Source organism: Lissotriton vulgaris, chromosome 6, assembly GCF_964263255.1.
Source record: "Lissotriton vulgaris chromosome 6, aLisVul1.2, whole genome shotgun sequence".
Taxonomy (NCBI): Eukaryota; Metazoa; Chordata; class Amphibia; order Caudata; family Salamandridae; genus Lissotriton; species Lissotriton vulgaris.
In genome coordinates this window covers 1,752,463,965-1,752,484,321 of record NC_141694.1, presented here as the reverse complement: position 1 = coordinate 1,752,484,321, position 20,357 = coordinate 1,752,463,965, and the positions used below count along the sequence as shown (strand labels likewise).

Here is a 20,357-nt window from a genome sequence, read left to right as displayed (position 1 = left end):
CTTATATACTACAACTAATTGTAAACATGTAGTCTACAAATGTTACTAGCCTGCTTTCTATGCTTTGTAAAATTGCAAAGAGGGGGTGGAGACAGACTGAGCGTTCTGCTGCTTCAAACATGCTTCTCTATGATATAGATTCTTAGCTGCTAGGTGCTTAGGTTTTTAATCCTTGATAAAGGAAGGTGAAAAGGGGAGACTGTAGGAGGCGTAGCAATTTCATATGCTCCAGAGCTTCAAAGACCAGGAGCCAATACTCCTGCACAGCAGTGCAGTCCCAAGCTAGGTGAAGGAAGTCAGCCCCCGTAGCCCTACATCGGCCACATCTATCATCCTCCCACAGCTTACAGCGATGGAGTTTAGCTGTTGTTTATTATGTGCGGTGTAAATATTTGTAATGAAGAATCTGGAGCTGGCTACCGGTTGTGGCAATCTTGGCCAAGGAACTGTAGGTGTTGAATTGTGTGGGGCTGAGGGATGAGCCTTGAGGGACGCCACAGATGATGTTCTTGGGTTCTGAGGTGAAGGTAGTAGTCAGATTCTCTAGGTTCTTTCAGTCAGGAAGTGGGCGATCCTTTTGAGGGCATCCCCCTGGATTCCAATGTGATGAAGCCTCTTGATCAGGCTCTCAGCAGTGTCACACACTGCTGAGAGGTCGAGGAGGATCAGGGCCTCTGTGTCTCCCTGATCCTTCATTCGCCACACACACCCACATCTGAAGAAGTAACTGTGGAGGACGTTCCTTCTCCTATCTCACTGCTAAGTCCTGGAACAGCCTCCCCTTCACCTCTGGACTGCATCCTGTCTTCTGAAATTCTGGGAAAGGACTCAAGATCTGGCTGTTCAACTGAACCCACCCAAAGCTGCAAGGCCCTCAGCACCAGGACTTCTTCACCGGTGTTTGATTGACATTTTCACCGACCTATAATGTCACTTTGACATTTGTATTTTTAGTGAAGTTCTTAGTTTTTTTAATGCAAAGTAAGATTTTATTACCATTACTAACTATACCGTTGCTTTAACCTGTGTGTTTATCAAGTGAATTTCTTAGTTTTTTAAATGTAAAGCAATATTTTTTTACCATGCATAAGGCCAACCCTCCAGGGGCAGTCAACCTCCTCCCTTTGTGCAAGGTCTTTCCCCAAAAAAGTGAATCCATCTAAATTCCTTCCTGGAAAGTTTCGGAATGATCTATCAAATGGTAGGTGAGAAAAAAGGAGGGTAACAAATGCGTTTTCTCAATGCAACTTCCTACAGGAAAATTAAACAGAGATACCATAAAAACAGCTGAACAATATTACACCATATTTGGCAGACTACTAGATTTTGGCTCAGCAAGTAGGCTTTTGTTATTTAATGCAAACCTGTTCAATAGTATTTGAGAAATTCAGGCTCAACAACATTGTTTATCTTATCGGTTGGGTAAGCGGGAGCCTCACCAGAGTCCCGCGATCAAGCAACTTCAAATAATAGAGTAATCTAATTTAACTAAGGGGATTTGTTGGCTTTTTTTCTGCCGGCTGCCTTGCTCCAGCATGAGTAGATCACTCCTGTGAACTACTGTGTGACTGTGTGCTCTGATTGGCTGACTGCAACATGAAGAGAAACATTAACGAGACGAAAATCTAATTTTGCGCCTTTCGGTATTCACAAAGGGCATTTACGAGTAGTAAAGTTAGACTTTTTGTCTCAGTTAAACTTAAGTTTGGTCTTAAGTTTAACTGAGACCTAAAGTCATGGTCTCAGTTAAACTTAATTCCAAAACTTAAATGTAACTGAGACAAAGGTCTAACTTTACTACTCGGAAATGCCCTTTGTGAATACTGAACGTCATAAAATTAGACTTTCGTCTCAGCTTACCTTTGTGAATCAGGCCCATGATTCTTAAAATGCATTATAGAAGAAAAGTAAAGCCTACGGGGGTGACAGGGGTCACTAAATCTGCCTTATGAATTTGGTTTCAAGGGATATGTTTGGGACCTCAACACTACTCATATAGCATTAAGAAAGGAAGTTAATCATGTGTTAATTTTGCTGCAGAGCAGACAACATTCAAATATTCTAATCAACAGTGTTTCAATCGTGATGACCCTTACTTGTCGAGGGACATTACGATTGGAACGCGGCGGGTGGCACCTAAATTAGGAAGGCTTATCATAGCCCTCAAAGCTTTACTAAAATCTTCAAGACCTCCACTTGAATCCTATATACTCCACTAACCTGCGCCAAATTTATGAAGTATGAGTGACACAAAATTCCGAATACTGCCAAACCAGACTCCTTACAATGAAAAATACCTGACAACATCTTATGCAAATGAAAACATTTTGAAAAAACGATCTATTCTGTGGCGTTTGACATCCACCGTATGTCCCTTAATATTTGAAACACAAGGTACGGGTGGTCCTTGTGTCCCTGGGAGCATTATCTACTACTTGGACTGCCGTTTTTAGAATTTTGAAGCCTTGAAGAAGTTACTAAGAATATGTAAAGGCTATATGAACAGGACCTCCGGGAAATCTCAAACAAAAAACAACATTTGTAACTGTTGATTATTTTTACTGTATTACAAAATATGAAATCACCACAATTAGCAAAGAAATAATATCAATATATTAAAAAATATTTTGTTTTTGCTCAAAAAGACTTACTGGATTATTTGTCAGTGAATTGCTATACAGATATCTATACAGACGGGTTACACTATTCAACTGTAGTGTTTTATAAACTTGAAGAGTGCTGAGGTAAATTTGTGCTACTTGAACTAGCATAGAAGTCCTTTGGTACTCCAAAAGGGTCGCATCCGTGGTAGTGGGATGCTTGATATTACCTTGAGTGGCACCAACACTGATAGATGATTAGAAAACAATGTCAGAAAAAAGTTGGTTTACAACTGAGGTGCTAGCCTTTATTCCACTGCTACCTTTGTCTGTGATTTACTATATCGAAATATTCTATGCTTTGACATGTGTCTACTTTTAAAAAACGTTTTCATAGGTAAAATTTCCAGCAAACAAGTATTTGTGGGGTCGTTTTACAGCAAATGTCTTTGCAAAAATGTTCTCCCCAAAAGCCTACAGTTGGCTTGCTTTTTTTATACACATCCACAGAATTTCAGAGAGAAGGAGAGTATTAAGATTGACAACTTCACCAATACCTAGTTTAAAATAGTATTTACATGAATAATAAAAATATCAGACATTTTGCCCAAGGATATGGAGTGCACCCCTATTTTGATCAATTTATTACAGGCTCCTATAGTTGTATACGGTGTTAGTCAAGTATATAAAAAACTTGGATTTTACTGCTGTCGGTGATTGAAAAAGCTTGGGGGGAAGGTTAAACTACAAATGTCAACATCAACAACACCAAGATAGAAGAATACAGGACCTGATTCACAAAAGCAATCTGAGACAAAATCCTCAACTTTACGGCTTTCGGTATTCACAAAAGGCATTTAGGAGTAGTAAAGTTAGGATTTTGTCTTAAGTTTGTCTTAAATTTTGGTCTTAAAACAAAATCCTAACTTAAGTTAAACTCAAGTTAGGATTTTGTCCTAAAACCAAAACTTAAGACAAAATACTAACTTAACTACTCCTAAATGCCTTTAGTGAATACCAAAAGACGTAAAGTTAGGATTTTATCTCAGATTACTTTTGAGAATCAGGCCCATCGAGATTAGAATAGCGAGGGACAAAATATTGACAGGAAAGTGAATATATAGGGAAGTGTATGTTTACTATTGCTAACTCCACATTCATGTACCTTGAAGGTATGTACTACTAGGTATGACAAATCTAGACTTACTTATCTATCAATGATTTTTTCTCTCAATTTTGTCCTCAATATTTTTTCCCACTGATATTGTGGCTTTGATGTTCAGGGTACATAACGCTACAGGAAGATTTATTGCTTTTCTGAACAAGAAGTTACAGTTGTGTGGCACTAAATATTGAACTGGTTTGAAGTTTACAAGAAAAGCAATTAAGTATTTTTGTCTTTAGAAATTTTGTGACTGCACAATCTGAGTTATTGCTATTGATTTTTGAAGAACGTTTCAAACATTCAGCTGAAATTTGAAATGGTTGTGCATGAGATCGTTTCTAAGGGTGTTTGATTATTGCGGATTTGTCTTCAAGACTCTTCATACGGTCACATCCCAAGGTTTAAATGTTCCGGGTTCAGCAGGAGGGCACTGAAGGAAAGAAAATACAAGAAATGTTTGAGAAGTCATTCAAGATTAAGGTGACAAAGTCTATAAAGAAACAGATATGTTTTGATTAAGTAAGATAGGTTAAGATGGTGAATCAATATGACATTTCGAATGCACGGATTTATGCATGGAAAAATCTGGAACTTGGCACGCAAAAGCCCATACAATACTGAGAAATGATTGACAATGTCAGTATCTGCTCTTCTAAACTTTCATTTGAATGTCCCTTGTTTCAGCGGTGTGGTAAATGTGGAAAATGCACTGCTACTCCCACGTGGAGTGGAGCCTTTTGGGTCAATGCTGAGGGTTATGTGGCATGCAATTATTTGGTTCTTTTGGAAATAAGATAACAAGGGGTCGGTTGCTCTAGTCTTGTGCAGCAAAACTGGCAACGTGTGCATAGGACATTCAATTCCGTGAAGTGTTTTTCCTGCGCCCTAAATAAGAGTTACATTGGCATCACAAAATCATTCCATCAAACGGTACATCTCCTATGTATCGTTTCTGGACAGAGTACAGTTGGTAAATCAGAAATGAAAATTAAATAAATAGGTAGATGCTATAAAAATGCAGATCTGTGCAATTTAGTTCTTGCTTAAGCATGAGAATTTTACTGCAAAAGGTAGTGCACTCTGATTTTGGTTGTTCATTGCCTCATTCTCCCTGCACAGGGTCAGACAGGTCAAAGTATCGATGAAAGTTAGCAGTCAACATCAAAACATGCAGGCTCACTTGAAGGGCTATGACCTTGGACCTTTCTTCAAAGAAATGTAAAGTACTTGAAAGGCAGGAACTTATCAGTAAGATGCAGGAGGGGGAACTGGAGCTGCTGAACACATATGCAACAATATTTATAATTTTTACTGCAAACTGGGCAACTCAAGAGTCCCTTAGTGTAGAACTGCAAGACACGTTCTGCTATACGTCTACAAAGTGGAGGGAGGGAGCATTTAGGCAGGTTAAAACGTTGAATGAACAAATTCATCTTTGGATGGCCAACTGGCACGAGATTTCCAGACCTGCTCAAAAGTCTCATAGTGGCCACTATGAGACAAAACTGGAGCCATTCAGAAAGATTCACAGAAAAAGATGAAGATGTGGACAAAGTAATCCTAAGTAGGACATTCTATTGTAAGGCTGCTGATGGTTAGCTGGTTAAGTGACTAATCAAGTATATTTAGGGAAAAGAACATGGCATGATGTATCCTCTCTATGCTAGGTATGGTCATGCTTACAGGATCCAAAGCTTTCTTCTTTTTTGTTGCTTCGAACTCTTTTACATTGCACAGATTTGGTTTTGTGGTGCCACAGGTTTCTCAGGACAGGATCTGTTGAGATGTAAAGCAGGTCCTTCATGGAGGTTGGCACTGACTTTTCCAAATGCAATTATTTGCAAGTGACAGTTTATGTCAAACACAAACATTTCATAGTGTTTTATGGCTCCAATGGCTCTGGACAAACCAGTCATTGAAAGGGAACCTGGATAATACACCAGCCTCTCTATGAAACGCAAATTACGACATAGTTGGAATGGACATTTTCATACTTTCCAGAATAAATTGGTTCTCTGGAATAAATGCAATAAAAGGTGTCAGTTTCTTGTGAGATATCTCACCTCCACCACCCAGTTTCAATGCAGTTATCATATGGAAGGAGCAGGATTAAAAATGTATCACCAGTGCTGCAAATGAATATACCATTATGTCATTTTAAATATACTGGGGCTGGGACACAGTTCAGCCAGTTAGCGTAGTCTGAATTTACCAGTGCATCTTTTTTCCCTGCAGGATAACCCGAAGAAATGTTGATTGCACCACTTTATAGGTGCTATTATCTCAGTTAATGGATTAATGCCGGGGATGGCGCGCTAGAGTGTACAAACCAATACAAATAAAAAAGCCTCAATAATCTTGCTCAATCGAGCAACTTTACAATGCACTGGCTACACCAACTGTTGGATGAATTCAGCATAGCAAAAATAATTGATTTAATTAGCATGTCTGAAAACAATATCGGTCCCCGTCATTTCCACTGCCTGGGCGCAGTCTTGTTTATAGTTTTACTAGTAGGATAGGGAAATGCAGGGCTTAATTTGAGCCAGTGGTTTCCACTGCTCAGCACTGGCACTTATTAATCAACAACGGCGCCTTTCATGAGCACCACCTAAGGATACATTTATTTTTGTAGGCACGAGGAAATTAAGTGATTTGCCCAGATTCACAGGATGTTGAGCCAACGCCAAGACTTGAACCTGGTTCCCCAGCTCTGTCATTAAGCCACACCCTTTCCCCACTTTCATGGTTAGTAGTTCAATCTGTTTTTGGCAGCGCTTACAGGAGAAATGGGCTGGTTCCCATTTGTCCCCTGACGAGAGCCCTGGCATTTATTTTTTTACAAAGTAACCACTGGGGAAATGGAAGCTTATGCAGAGGGTTTGTTCCTGTTCTGAGAGGATTTTTTATATGGAGCTAGTTTGGTAAAAGCAGAGTTTAGGTCAGTCTGTGATGAAGGCGAAGTTGTAGATTTCAACCAACTGTCCCAGCAAAATAGAAATATTGTGCAGACCCAGTATATGAATATGTGCTTTTCTGTCCTAATGAACTATGATGTTATCCACATCACAATGCCAAGACCTTCTGAATTTTGCTCTGGTTTTTGTGTATGGACATTTTTTTTTAAACTTTTTTTATTAGTATTTTTCAAGAAATATCACAAACAAGCAATAATTGAAAAAGCCTGTGGCCTGCAAATTGCCAGACCAATAGCATTATTTTGGCAAATAGAAAAACATTTCCTGTCAATCTACAATGAAAGAAGGAGAGCAGAAAAAACAAAAGAAACCCAAATACAGTGGAGGAATATACAAAGAATGTCTTAGAAACATGGACAGTATAGCAATGATCTCGCCCATCGTCATGGTACCACTACTTTTAACAATTCCGACTTAGTCAACATCGGGGTAACACTTATTTCCTGGTTCTGTAGTCCGGAACTTGCGACCCATAGGCGGAAATATCGGCTTTATTCGTTGTTCATGGAGTGTGCCTACAAATAGCATTTGAGAGGTTGCCAAATATCACACAGGCACGACGCGGCGGGCAAGAGTGAGGCATATGTATCACTCATAGTATCACAGTAAGTGAGATCGTGGAGCCACACCCACACTGTGTTTAGACATGCTTTTAGTATTTTAAAAGGAAACAGTGCTGTATTGTGCAAGGTAAAGGAAATACAAAAACAAAATAAATAAATAATCATTGAGAAAAATATAAAGTAAAAAAAGAGGAGCATTACCATTTTGGTAAAGTTGTCAACACACGCGCCTCGTATTCTCTCTGGAGTGGCAGGGCTGTCCAGTCTGAAGGGTCCAGTCAGGCCGACGTCACTCCTTGCTGAGGCGATGGCATCTTTAATAGCAAAGAAGACTGAAGCAGAAAGGAAAAGTGGAGGCTCTCCGACTGCCTGCAACAAAAGAAACAGAGACAGTGCCTCAGAACTGAGAGTAACTCAATCTTAGATGAGTGGCCACAAGGGGGATATTGAATCCTGTTAAAAAGTTGTTCAGTGCATTAGTTGGAAGCTCTGTTCCTCTGGCCATTGCACAAGAAGAGAGGGTAAGCAGACTGCAGTTCTCATCTTGTCCCCACATTGTGACAGGATGTCAGAGCCCATCACTTATAGCCATTATGGGTCGCCTTGCGTGATATAGCATACAGGGTCGTCAGACGGGGAACAGAGCAGAGAGGGCATTATTTCCAATGCTCAACATTTTTTTAGGCACCACATTCCCTCAGCAACATTTAATTATAGGTTTGTTACACAAGCCTACACTCTTTATTATTGAGGAGTTAGCTAACTTGGTTAACACCACTACATTGTAAAAGATTCTGGGCCTGCCTTATGTTCTTTTTCAGAACCTCTGCCTATGACGGCACACCTGAATTTGCTGACCCAGGTCCCAGCCGCGGTCGGTAGTGGGAGTACCTGCAGGGCGATGACGAGGGGTGGGGGGTAGTTATCTATGGATTACGGAGGTTTACAGGTAAGTAAACATATAAATAAATAAAACAAATGTAGTTGCGTGCACTGCATCCCCAAATGCGATGCAGTGCGCACAACAAAATTCATTTTATTTATTTATATGTTTACTTACCTGTGAATCTCTGTAATCCATGGATTACTACCCCCCACCATGCCCCTCCCCCTCCCCACGTCACCGCTCTGCAGGTACTCCCACTACCGAACGCGGCTGCAAGGTCCTACAAAAAAGTCTGACATGCTGTTGGAATCATCCATCTGTGGTCGCATGCAGATTCTGATGCACACGGGTGGTGCAGTCAAGGCACCAATCTGAGCAATGATGGACAGTGAACGATGGACACATAGGCTGAGGCTTTAAAGGAGACTGATAATGCCTGGCTACCTATCTCCCCCTTAAGAAAGACTATAACTGTCCATAACACCTACCCATGCATGCTGAAAAGACATGACATCTTCCCGCTGACACCAGTGTCATGGTGGACTGGGATCATTCTTCACACTCACACTGTTGTTTTGAATGTTTTTATGGTATCGTTAAAACAAGGAGATGATGGACCGAGAGCTGAAACATTTAAGACACTACCCCCAGTCACAGATCTGGGTTGAATCCATCATCGTTCTTTAGCTCACTTCGCCACCCCAGTGCAGACATATCCATATACAAACCAGTCTTGAACCTGTGCTTCATGAGACATCCCAGCTCGAACTGCCAAGCCATGTCTTCCCTGGACTGGAAACAAGCATCATGGGACCGGTTATGAGGTAACACCCCTCATCAGCCAGGTTAGCTTGAATCCAGTGGCAAAGTGAGCAAGGGACCCACGTCTGGGCATATGCAAATCTGTCTTGACCCTGTACCTCATGTGAGCTAAAGAACAATGATGGATTCAACCCAGATCAGTGACTGGGGGTGAGTGTCTGGAAAGTTATGGCGCTACGTCCATCATCCCCTTGTGCTTGCTTTGTTTGCCCTAAGTTGGCAGGGTATGACCAGACGTGGGTCCTTTGCTCACTTTGCCACTGGATTCAAGCTAGCCTGGCTGATGAGGGGTGTTACCCCACACCGGTCCAAAGATGCTTGTTTCCATTTCAGGGAAGCCCTGGCTTGGCAGTTCAAGCTGGACTGTTCCCTTGAGGCACAGGGTCAAGAATGATTTGCATATAGCTGGGTCTAAACTGAGGTGGTGACGTGAGCTAAAGGACGATGGTAAATTCAACCCAGATCAGTGACTCGAGGTGAGTGTCTGAAAAGTTTTGGCACTCCGTCCATCATCTCCTTGTGCTTGCTTTTTTGTATAGTTACACATTACACATACATACTGTTATATTCCATACAAAGCTAGTACCCAAATAAGCATTACATTTGTTACCAAAAAACTTTGGTCTCTTTCTAACTCTTAACATTCTTTAGCTTGTCCCAACTACAAGACCGCATAATCAATATTTAGGGGAGAGGATGTAGTCTTAGGGCTAGAGTGGTCGACCTAAGAAGCTGGGGAACTGGGTTCGTGTCTTGGCAACGACGCTCAACATCCTGCGATTCTGAGCAAATCACAATCTCCCCGTGCCTAACAAAAATGAATGTGCCCATCTGTAACGAAAGTGGTGCTCATGTAAAGGGCTCTGATACCCAATGTCTAGGGTCGAGTTCGAGCTATGTAAAACTTCCACAGTGAATATAGCATTTGCAGGCTTGTTACTGAAGGGACATGTCAACATAACATTTCTACATGTTCCACTTATAAATGTTAGGCACCCCTTTGAGGTCTCGTATGCCTTCTTATGGGTGGCTTATTACTAATTAAAAGTAAGGTTTTTTTTGGGACAGACGGTTTAAACTGCAGAGGTCACACTAACATTGGCCGGCCTGAAGCCATGTCTTCTGTGTCACACTAGTGCATGTCACGGTAAGGGCTGCAGGCAACAGCTGCATTTAACTTTCCATGCCATGTGTGTAGTTTCTACGCCATATACTATGGCCTTACATCAGAGATAAATATGACGATCAGGGACCAGCCATTTGTGTAAATGTTTTAAGGGCAAGAACACAAACACTGGACCCTTTACAGCAGTGCCTCAATGTGCAAATTTTTTTTTAAAACAGCAATAATATTAAGCAAAACATGGGACCTTTGGACCACTGTCTACTCTTCAACAAACATTTTCCTTGACATTCACAAAGGGAAGAAAACCAGGATAGTTCAAGCTAGCCAAAGTCTTTGCCATGCTAAACTCTGGTTGTGAGGTCTAAGGGGGTGTGGGAGTGTCATAGGGAAATTACTGTTGTGCTCAGACATCTAACACTAAAATCTAGTTTAAAGCACCCTCGACCCACAACAAACTGGTGAAACAAAGCAGGGTCCCTCAGTGCTCACAAGGGAGATGCAGAGTAATTTCAGAGTGCAAACATTTTACATGTGCTTCAGACAGACAGAATTTGACACTGTTGTGCCAACAGGATGCCCACAGCCCCCATTCTGAAAAACCTCCAGAACTCAGAGGTGTCATTCCTGCCCATTCAGGGCGACCTGTCAAACAAACTGACCTATTGTGTAGCTCCTGTGAGATGGACCTTATGTTAGCAGTACGTTAAGGGAAACACTAGGGGGCAGATTTATGTCAGACTTGCGGCACTTTTGCGCCGCCGTTGCGTCACTTCTGTGACGCAGCGACGGCGTAAACCCTGCGCCACGTTGCGACATACTTACATCGTGACGCATCTATGGAGATGCGTCAAGGTGTAAGGCCCTGCGACACATGAAACCTACGTCAGGTTTCATGTGGGCGTTTCTACGCAGGGGGGGTTCTGTCGCAGGAACGCCCCTGAAAAGTGACTCCGTGAAATCTACAAGATTTCACTGAGTCACTTTCCCAACGCTGATACGTCAAAACCCTGCGCCTGCTTGAACGCTTGACGCACCACGTTAGAGATAGGGCAAGTTGGAATAGTGCTGGAGTTGCGTGCCGCAAGCAACACAACTTCAGCACTGCGCCAACTTCACCCCCTAGATGCGACATGCATCTGTTCATTCCTGCGCCATGGTGCGCCGCATTGTAAATGCGGCGCATCATGGGTGGCGCAAGGATAAACTTGCGTGCCGTATCTTTCCTGGCGCATCTCTGCCGATTTGCAGAGATGCGCCAGGCAACGTAAATCTGCCCCTAGGAGTGTAAACAGTTGTAGGAGCTGTGAGCACGCTGAGGTGTCTCCAATGCAACACAAATTCAAGGAATATACACTGCCTGCCAGGCGCTAATAAAAACATGTCACATCAGGCACTGAACTTAATTAGAGGGTAGCCACAGTCACAGATCAAGGTGATCCCATGCCCAAGGTGGACTGCTCTCTTTTTAACAGTTCAATGACATTAGACCTTCTATATACCACTAACCCTCGAAAAAAGATACAGCATGATCCTGTCAATATGAATGCTATTGATATATTGCTTTGTCTTGGAAATAATGCTGTTTTGTGAAGTAATAAACAAATAGAGGTTGCACATGTCTGGCAAGTTAATTTAGGGTGGAGAAAATCACATTCAGTGTATGGCCTGATCTCTGTAACAGCCCCACTGAACTTTTAATGGTACAAAACTACAAGAAATCTGCACATCACTCCCTAGGCCAGCCTTTCTCAGTGCACAGGCTTCCACTCGGTCTACAGCTCCTAGTGCATTACCTTGGAGGAATAGATTGCTTTGCTGTTCGGACAGTCACGGAGCAGGGACACGTTAAACTCTGTAGCGATGTCTCCAACTGACGGGATCTTGTACATCCCCGGCCCTCGGGTGTACAGATAGCCATCAGGGGAGTACCGCAGTTCTTCCAAGGTAAACAGGCCCAAGCCTTGAACAAATGCCCCTTCAATCTGCAGGAATGCAAACAAAAACATGTTTGTTTATCAGATAGTTTCTATGTTGGTTTTGCACAAGAGACAATTTCGCAAGGAAAAAAAAGCCATGAATACTCATCCTTGTGGAAGTACTGTACACATCATTCAAACGTGAATTCCTTACTTGCACGCATGATGGCCTATTTACAAAGGTACATTTAAACACATATACATTTACAACTGTACCTATGTGTAATGTTACGTTTTTACCATTCACCATTTCGGACTATAGAGTTACAAGTAAGTGTGGTGGAGCCTTCTACAACAGGATTTAAGAGTGTAATCTTAAGAGTGTAAAATTATTAATTGTAACTTTTAGCACACAGTCAGAGCTCTCCACCACCATGTCAATGATTTCTCTATGGGAAAGTATAGAGAAACAATATTAAAGTTTATCACATTTTATTTTTAAATTTAGACTATTACAACATTCTCAAATAAAATAACAATTGTTTAATATATATATATACACATGCATATATATCAAAGGTCTAAGATTAGTTATAGTTATGAAAACATATTATTTTTCTACAAAGCCAACTTAAACTATATAAACCTTAGAAATTCAAAAGTTATAGTTTCAATGCATGTCGTCACTGGTAACCCATCTTTGCGCACGGAGACAAGAGGGTCATGCCCCCAATCAAATACCACAAGAAACTCTTCGTCGTCGTGGGCCCCCAACCCTGCAGGGCTGCCTCAGCTGATGGGGACGAAGCATCATATTTATAAATGCACAGAAAAGAAGTGCTGAAGGCGATTCACTGTGTCACCTTTTCTTTAAGTGAAGGGTGGCAGCAGAATGAACAGTCTTTCCTGATGCATTGCGGCAGTCATACCTTAATCATAGAATTGAGATTTCACAATGCCCAGACACAGGTGCTTTAAATCTATTCATCATCTGACCCTGAAACAAAAACCTACAAGTCCCAGGATACATCTGTGTAGTTCTCGCTCTCATTCTGTGCTATGGCGAGTATTCATGTATTCTATAATGGCGTTTTCTTTACACCAATAAAACACAGTCCATAATTTAATACGTACGTTGTGTCCTGTGAAAAATAAAGTGGCCTCGTGCTTAATATAAAATATTTAGCGACTTGAGATGCAATGTCTCTGTAACATGCGGAATCCGGAAACACAAAATTTCAATTAATTCAATTTTTAATTACATTTCTATTCAACTAAATTATTTATTTCACTAGTAATTTTAGGGTATATTTGTCTTCACATTTTATTTGAAGTTACAGATTTCTTTTTTTAAAGCTAGGATTTCTAGTTTTCCATATACTTTTCAAAGTTCTTTTTAAAGATATATGTTATGTTAACATTTTGATAAAGCGCAACAGCTGCCCCAGCAAAGAGGCGTTAAGGGGGATAAGGAACCAGCCAGAGCTGTACAAAGAGAGGAGGAAGGCAGAGAGGGAGTCCTAAGGAGAGGGGAACAGATGGGTCTTAATAGCTTTCCGGAAAGCAGACGGGTTTTCCAGAGAGCGAATGTTCAGTGGCAAGGAGTTCCAGAGCTTGGCTCCCAACACCCTAAAGGAGCGGCCGCCGATTCGGCAAAGCTTTGTACGGGGTACAGTCAGAAGGTGCTGGCCTGATGAGCGCAAATTGCGTTGTGGCACGTAAGATGTTAAAAGCGGGCACTGAAGTTCTGGACAGCCGAATTTGAGGATCTTAAATGCCATGATGAGGGTTTTAAACTGAATAAGAGATTCAATGGGCAGCCAATGCAGATTTCGGATGGTAGCTCGGACCGAGCATCTGCGGGCGAGACCCACCAAGGCTCTTGCTGCAGAATTCTGCACGCGCTGCAATCGCGCTATCTCCGCTTTGTTGGCGCCTAAAAACAAGACATTGGCATAGTCTAATCGGGAGAGGATTGTGGATTGAACGATGAGTTGGCGGACTTTAGAATCAAAGAATCCGAGTATCGGGTTGAGGCTCCTCAGCAGGCCTACACAAGTAGCTGCCACTTTTTTGTGTGGGTCTGGAAACTAAGCGAGGAGTCCATCCAGACGCCCAGATTCTTGACCAAGGTTTTAGGTGGTGGAATGGTACCCAACGACGAGGGCCACCAGTGTTCATTCCAATAGCTGGAGTTTTTCCAGAGGAGCAACACCTCTGTCTTGCCTGCATTAAGCTGCAGGCAATTGTCCGTCATCCACTGGGCTACTGCCGCCAGGCCATCCCTAAATCTCGAGGCCAAGGTGGACGGGCCTTCGGTGAGAGTGATGACCAGCTGCGTGTCATCTGCATATGACACCAGCGTTAGGCCCCACTCTTTGGCCACTGCCGCAAGTGGCTGCACATATAGATTAAAAAGGGATGGGCTAAGTGCAGAGCCCTGAGGGACTCCTTGGCCGATGGAATGGGACTGGGAGAGAAATGGGGGAGCTGACACCCGAAAAGATCTGTCCTTCAGGAATGAGCGGAACCATTCCAGGGCGAGACCGGTAATCCCTACTGTCGCCAGGCAGTTTAACAGAATGTTATGAGAAACCGCATCAAAGGCTGCGCTGAGATATAATAGAATTAGCGCAGCACTCTGACCGGCATCAAGGATTGTCCGGAGATGTTCAGTCGAGGATAGGAGGGCAGACTCAGTACTGTGGCCCGGCCTGAACCCGTTTTGAGATGGGTCCAAGATGTTGTTATGGTCCATATGTTGGGACAGCACGTTGTTTACATGAGCCTCCGCAAGTTTAGACAGCCATGGGAGCAGTGAGATGAGTCTGAAATTCTCCAATTTTGAGGGGTCTAAGGTGGATTTCTTAATAATGGGGGAGACCCAGGCTTTTTCCAAACAGTCAGGACACTAGCCGAGGAAAAGGAAAGGTTGAGTATAGAGGCCAGGGAAGGTAGAAAAAATTCTAAAGATTCAATAAATTGAGCCGGCCTCATTGGGTCTGCTGGGGAGCGAGACTTAACGTTCCTGCAGAGTTTAGTTAGGTCCTCATAAGAGATTTCTGATATAAGCATCAACATGGTGCCATCAATAGTAAGGTTAGTGGAATTAGGCGGGTCAAAAGAGTGCTGTGGAAATGATCTGTAGATTTATTGCACTTTTTCTACAAAGAAAGTCGCAAGGTCCTCACACTGCTGCACAGAGGTAATGCTTGAGGCTGGGGTTCTGCTACTCTGCAATTCTTGCACCAATTTAAAAATCACTTTGGTAGGATTTGGGCTGGAGTTGATTTCTTCTGCATAAAAAGAGGCGCGAACGGAGCAAATAGCTTTATGATAGAGTTTTTGTTTGGCTAAATAAAATGCTTTATCCCTATCATTGTAATCCCTTCTCCAGATTCGCTCAGCTTTTTTGCACTCTTTTCACATGGATTTCAACGTATCATTGTACCATGGGTTGCTGCGCCCCTTAGTCCATTTGGCTGGGATGAGGGCATCTAGTCCTTTAGTAATCCAATCATGATAGGCAGCGTATATCATATCGATATCCATGTTTGCCTCATGTTGGAATTCTCCTAGAGTGGCGTGGAGGTCACTGATTAAAAGTTTATGCCATGGCCTCTTTAGGGGTCGAGTTGGCTCGTCTTTGTTAACCCACTTCCTAACCAACATTGTGATTTTAATTAGATAGTGATCTGTCCATCCCATAGGTTTGGGCACTTCTGTCCTAACCTCGGGGATGTTAGTGAAGACAGGGTCTAATGTATGCCTAGCCGAGTGTGTGGCAGCCTGGATTAGGGAATTTAATTGTAAGGCTGCAAAGTCAGCCAGGAGGTTTTTGATGGTGGGATCTTGGGACGAGTCAAAGTGGAGGTTGAGATCTCCTAATATGGTGAAGTTGGCCAAGCCCACCACCAAGGAGTTTGCCACCTCAAGGAGAGCTTCGATGAACTTTGAAGCAGGTCCAGGGGGTCGAAATATGTAGAGCCCAGACAGGGCAAAATGGGGGCCCGTCGTGATCTTGAATTGAGCACGTTCACAGCCCCAAATATCTTCCTTAGTGAAGGAGCAGCTATGTTGTTTTTTATAGATGACTGCTATGCCGCCGCCTCTAGCGTCTCTATTTAGAGTCTTCATTGAATAGCCCTCTGGCAACGTGAGGTTAGTTATCCAAGTCATATCATCACGAAGCCAGGTTTCACATAGAAAGAGAATGTCAGGGGTCTCATCAAGTAGGAGAGTGTTTACCTCTAAGTGGTGTTTAACGAGGAACCTAACATTCAGTTGGAGAACGGTGAGAGGGGTATACTTAGGCGAGCCTAATCTGAACCCGGATAGGCAAGGTCTGGGCGTAGCGAAATGACAGGACTTACATTGTAAGCATGTCTGTCTGAGGTGGCCTGATATCTCCTCACAGCTCTGGCCAGGGTTCAGGGCGACAAGAAGTTCCCTATCATAGTGGCGAAGTTCCCGTAGAGCTTGGCCAGGGGGACCGGCGAGAGACGATGTCTTGGCGATGACGGGCGTAGACGGGCTTGCCTTTGGCGCACCTTCGGCGCGCTGACGGCGCACCCGCTGCGCCCGTCTGATGCGCCTCCGGAAAATACACATGATTAATAGGGAGAGTGGGACGACAATAGACGGGGGGGCGTGGCCTCAAAAGGGGCGTGGCCTCGACGAACGCCGGTAATGGCGGCAAGAGGTGTGTCAAGTTTCTCGAGTCCGCGGCAGCGCTGAACTCCACTGCGCGAGCTGCTTAAGAACAAGCTTTTGTCCTGAGGATGTCAGGAGATGAGTAAAGTGAGTATTTAAAAAGTACAACAAATATAGTGACTCTCAATTTTTAAAAGCAAGTACAGGTCCTGCTCCCGGCTTCCGCCTCAGGAGTAAGTGGTTCTAGCCAGGCGCTTGTAGTCAGCGTCTTTATAAGATCTGGCTGGGGGGGGGGCGTGGCCTCGAAAGGGGCGTGGCATCGGCAAATGCCGGTAATGGCGGCAAGAGGTGTGTCAAGTTTCTCGAGTCCACGGCAGCGCTGAACTCCACTGCGCGAGCTGCTTAAGAACAAGCTTTGTCCTGAGGATGTCAGGAGATGAGTAAAGTGAGTTTTTAAAAAGCACAACAAATATAGTGACTCTCAATTTTTAAAAGCAAGTACAGGTCCTGCTCCCGGCTTCCGCCTCAGGAGTAAGTGGTTCTAACCAGGCGCTTGTAGTCAGCGTCTTTAAAAGATCTGGGCGGGGGTGTGGCCTCGGCAAACGCCGTAATGGCGGCAAGAGGTGTGTCAAGTTTCTCGAGTCCGCGGCAGCGCTGAACTCCACTGCGCAAGCTGCTTAAGAACAAACTTTTGTCCTGAGGATGTCAGGAGATTAGTAAAGTGAGTTTTTAAAAAGTACAACAAATATAGTGACTCTCAATTTTTAAAAGCAAGTACAGGTCCTACTCCTGGCTTCCGCCTCAGGAGTAAGTGGTTCTAGCCAGGCGCTTGTAGTCAGCGTCTTTATGAGATCTGGGCGGGGGGCGTGGCCTCGAAAGGGGCGTGGCCTCGGCGAACGCCGGTAATGGCGGCAAGAGGTGTGTCAAGTTTCTCGAGTCCGCGGCAGCGCTGAACTCTGAATTAATGTTAAATACTTTTAAATACATATACTTTCCTTGTAGTCGATGTTATTGTACTTTACTTTATGAGGATGAAAAGTAATATTTTGCTCTCAATATGGCTACCTCGATATTTTTGCATTGCGATATTTTCAACCTCAGCAATGCCAAAGAAGCGGCTGTGGAGTTCAGAGAACCTCTGAAGAGGATTGAGACTAGCCAAATCCCATGTTTGCATGCTGAAGTCCATAGTCTCAGTACTTCCTGAAGTTGAGCCACCAGCCCTCCCTGCTAGTTGACAGACCACATACAGGTCGTACTGTCCTTCAAGATCCTCACAGACTGGTCTAGGTGGTTTTCAGGGCGAGGCGAATTGCCTACAAGTTGCGCAGGTTGATGTGGAGAGTTTGCTGCACTGGAGGTCAGGGTCTTCAAGTGCTCCATGTACACCCCACTCCGAGGTGGCTGCATTTGTCACTACTGCGGTCACTGTTGGAGGATGATAACAGGACATCCCTTGTGACAGATGCTCCTCTATGGACCACCAACACAAATCCACGGCAGTGCCCCAAGATATCCTGATAGTATCCAATAGATCTACCCCATGCTTGAACTACTGCAGAAGAAGACACAGCTGAAGAGCCATATGCCAGTGCGTCTACATGGCCAGTAGGATACAGGAAGCCAGCAGACCTAGCAGGCAAACAACCAGCAGGGCCAAAACTTGAGCTCCCTCCCAAAACATCAACATTGTTTCCTGAATGTCCTGAATTTCTGAGGAGGAGGAAGAATCTCGGGGATGTTGGATCCAGTACTGCCGCTATAGCCAGGAGTCACTGAGAGGGCTCTAGGAGACACTTGAGTAGGTTTACAGAAAACCTTAAGACACACAACAGGGATGCTGTTGTCCATAGATGGTCTACCACAAGCTTCAGTGAACCGGCCTTGGCCAACCATTTGTAGAGGTATGGGAACACTGATATCCCTTACCTTCACAAATGTGCCACAACCATGGCCATTATTTTGGTGAAGAGTCTAGGTGCCAATATTAGCCCAAACAGGAAGCCTGCAAACAAGAATTATGTGGAGCCTACCATGAACTGCATGTACCTCCTGTGTGACTGTAGGATTAATGTGTGGCAATACACATCCTGTAAGTAAAAGGACACTGTCCAGTCTTTTGCTTCAAGTACCAGCACCAGAGCCAGGGACAACATCCTGAACTTTTTCTTGGGAAGGTAAAAGTTCAAGAGCCTGTGGTCTAGGATTGTTCAAAGACCATGGCCCTTCTTGGAACCAGGAAGTAGAGAGAGTAGCATGCTCGCCCCAATTCCTGCTGTGGGACTAACACCAACACTCTTTTCTGCAGCTCCTGCCTAAGGCAATTCTAAAAGTGAAGGGACTAAATTGGGTGGGTCTGGATCTGTTGGAATAGGAGTGCATATCCCCTTTTTCTGTTGGAATAGGTGTGCTTAATCCCTTTTTACTATCTGCAACACCCACTGATTTGTTGTAATGGTCTTCTAGGCCTTCAAACAGCCGAACATGCTTATTCAAGGTGTGCTAAATCAGCTTCCAGGGTGATACCGGGGAGGAGGAAAAGGAGGATTGCTGGGTTTGCCTGCCCTTCATTTTGCCTCTGCCTCTTTACTGTAGCAGGAGAGGATTAGATTGCTAGAAAACAAGTTAAGATTGCTGCCGCTACCAAAAAGAGCATCCTCTAGAAAAGACCCAAAGTTTCCCATATTGCCTGAAGTCCTTGACTGGGGATGGAGGGCCCAAAGATTGAGCAGTCACTATCCTCACCATGAATCTCTCCAAGGCCGAATAGACTTTTTCTCTGAACAGTTGTGTAACATTGAATGACATCCCTATAAGCGTTGCCTATACATCACAGCTTTAGCTTCTCAGGACCACGGATGAACCCAAGATCCTGATAACAGAGTTCATTGTATTCAGGCTTGCGCTGAACATCTGATTTGAAACCTTTAGACCATTTTATACAACCTTGACAATATTACCCCTGAGATGGTCTATAAGATTTGGCACTACCATGGCCACCATAACCACCATATCCCCTAAGGCGTGTATATATCTTGCAAGCAGACAAGTGGCATTTATCGGCCTAAGACCTAAACCCACTAAGAACATATTGTACCTACTGCTTTAACTGTACAAGATTCTCAATCTAGTGGAGCTGTCAAGAAGGCACTCAGAATTTCTTAGTGAACCAGAAGGCCTGCACCACCAAATTTTCTGGTGATAGATGTCCCGAGAGAAAGGTTGGATCCCCAGGGGCTGGTTAATACCTTCTTGCAATCAGGCAGTTTACGGTTGGGTGGGTTTATTCCAAGCTGCATTAATAAGATCATCTAGTGCCTTCTGAAATTGTAACAGAGGTTCAGAGGCGGGCCTGAAGCACCTCCATCAGAATGTTCGACAAGTTTTTGACTGATGGTAAGGGCAGATATAGTACTTGATATGATGATAATGATATGATAAAATTACTTCTTAAGCTGACGTTCACCAACGGTTTCTTGACCCTGAGCGGAGACGAATCCTTTGACAGACACAGTGAGAATTAATTAGTTGTAGGCCTGGGCAAAGAGTCATGTGTTAAGAGATTTCCTAAACTTAGAATAGGAGGGGACTAGGCGCAATTCAGGAGTAAGGGTGTTCCAGAATTGTGACGCTAGAGTCGAGAATCGT

At 43.6% G+C, this 20,357-nt stretch overlaps 1 protein-coding gene across 2 annotated transcripts in view; it reads right to left on the bottom strand.

Annotated features, from left to right (window-relative positions):
* Positions 1-2,538: 2,538 nt before the first annotated feature.
* Positions 2,539-20,357, bottom strand: part of LOC147709416 (xanthine dehydrogenase/oxidase-like) — a 736,168-nt gene continuing 718,349 nt past the window's right edge. The window contains exons 34-37 of one of the 2 annotated variants that reach the window (XR_015296692.1): positions 11,934-12,122; positions 7,508-7,675; positions 3,564-4,195; positions 2,539-3,508 (exon numbers count right to left, since the gene is read on the bottom strand). Coding sequence is in view for 1 of the 2 variants with exons in the window: in XM_086927985.1 (XP_086784111.1) it covers positions 4,145-4,195; positions 7,508-7,675; positions 11,934-12,122 (408 nt within the window). In the remaining variant the exon portion in view is untranslated. Of the gene's footprint in view, positions 4,196-7,507; positions 7,676-11,933; positions 12,123-20,357 lie in introns of both variants that reach the window. The other variant, XM_086927985.1, reaches the window with a different exon arrangement.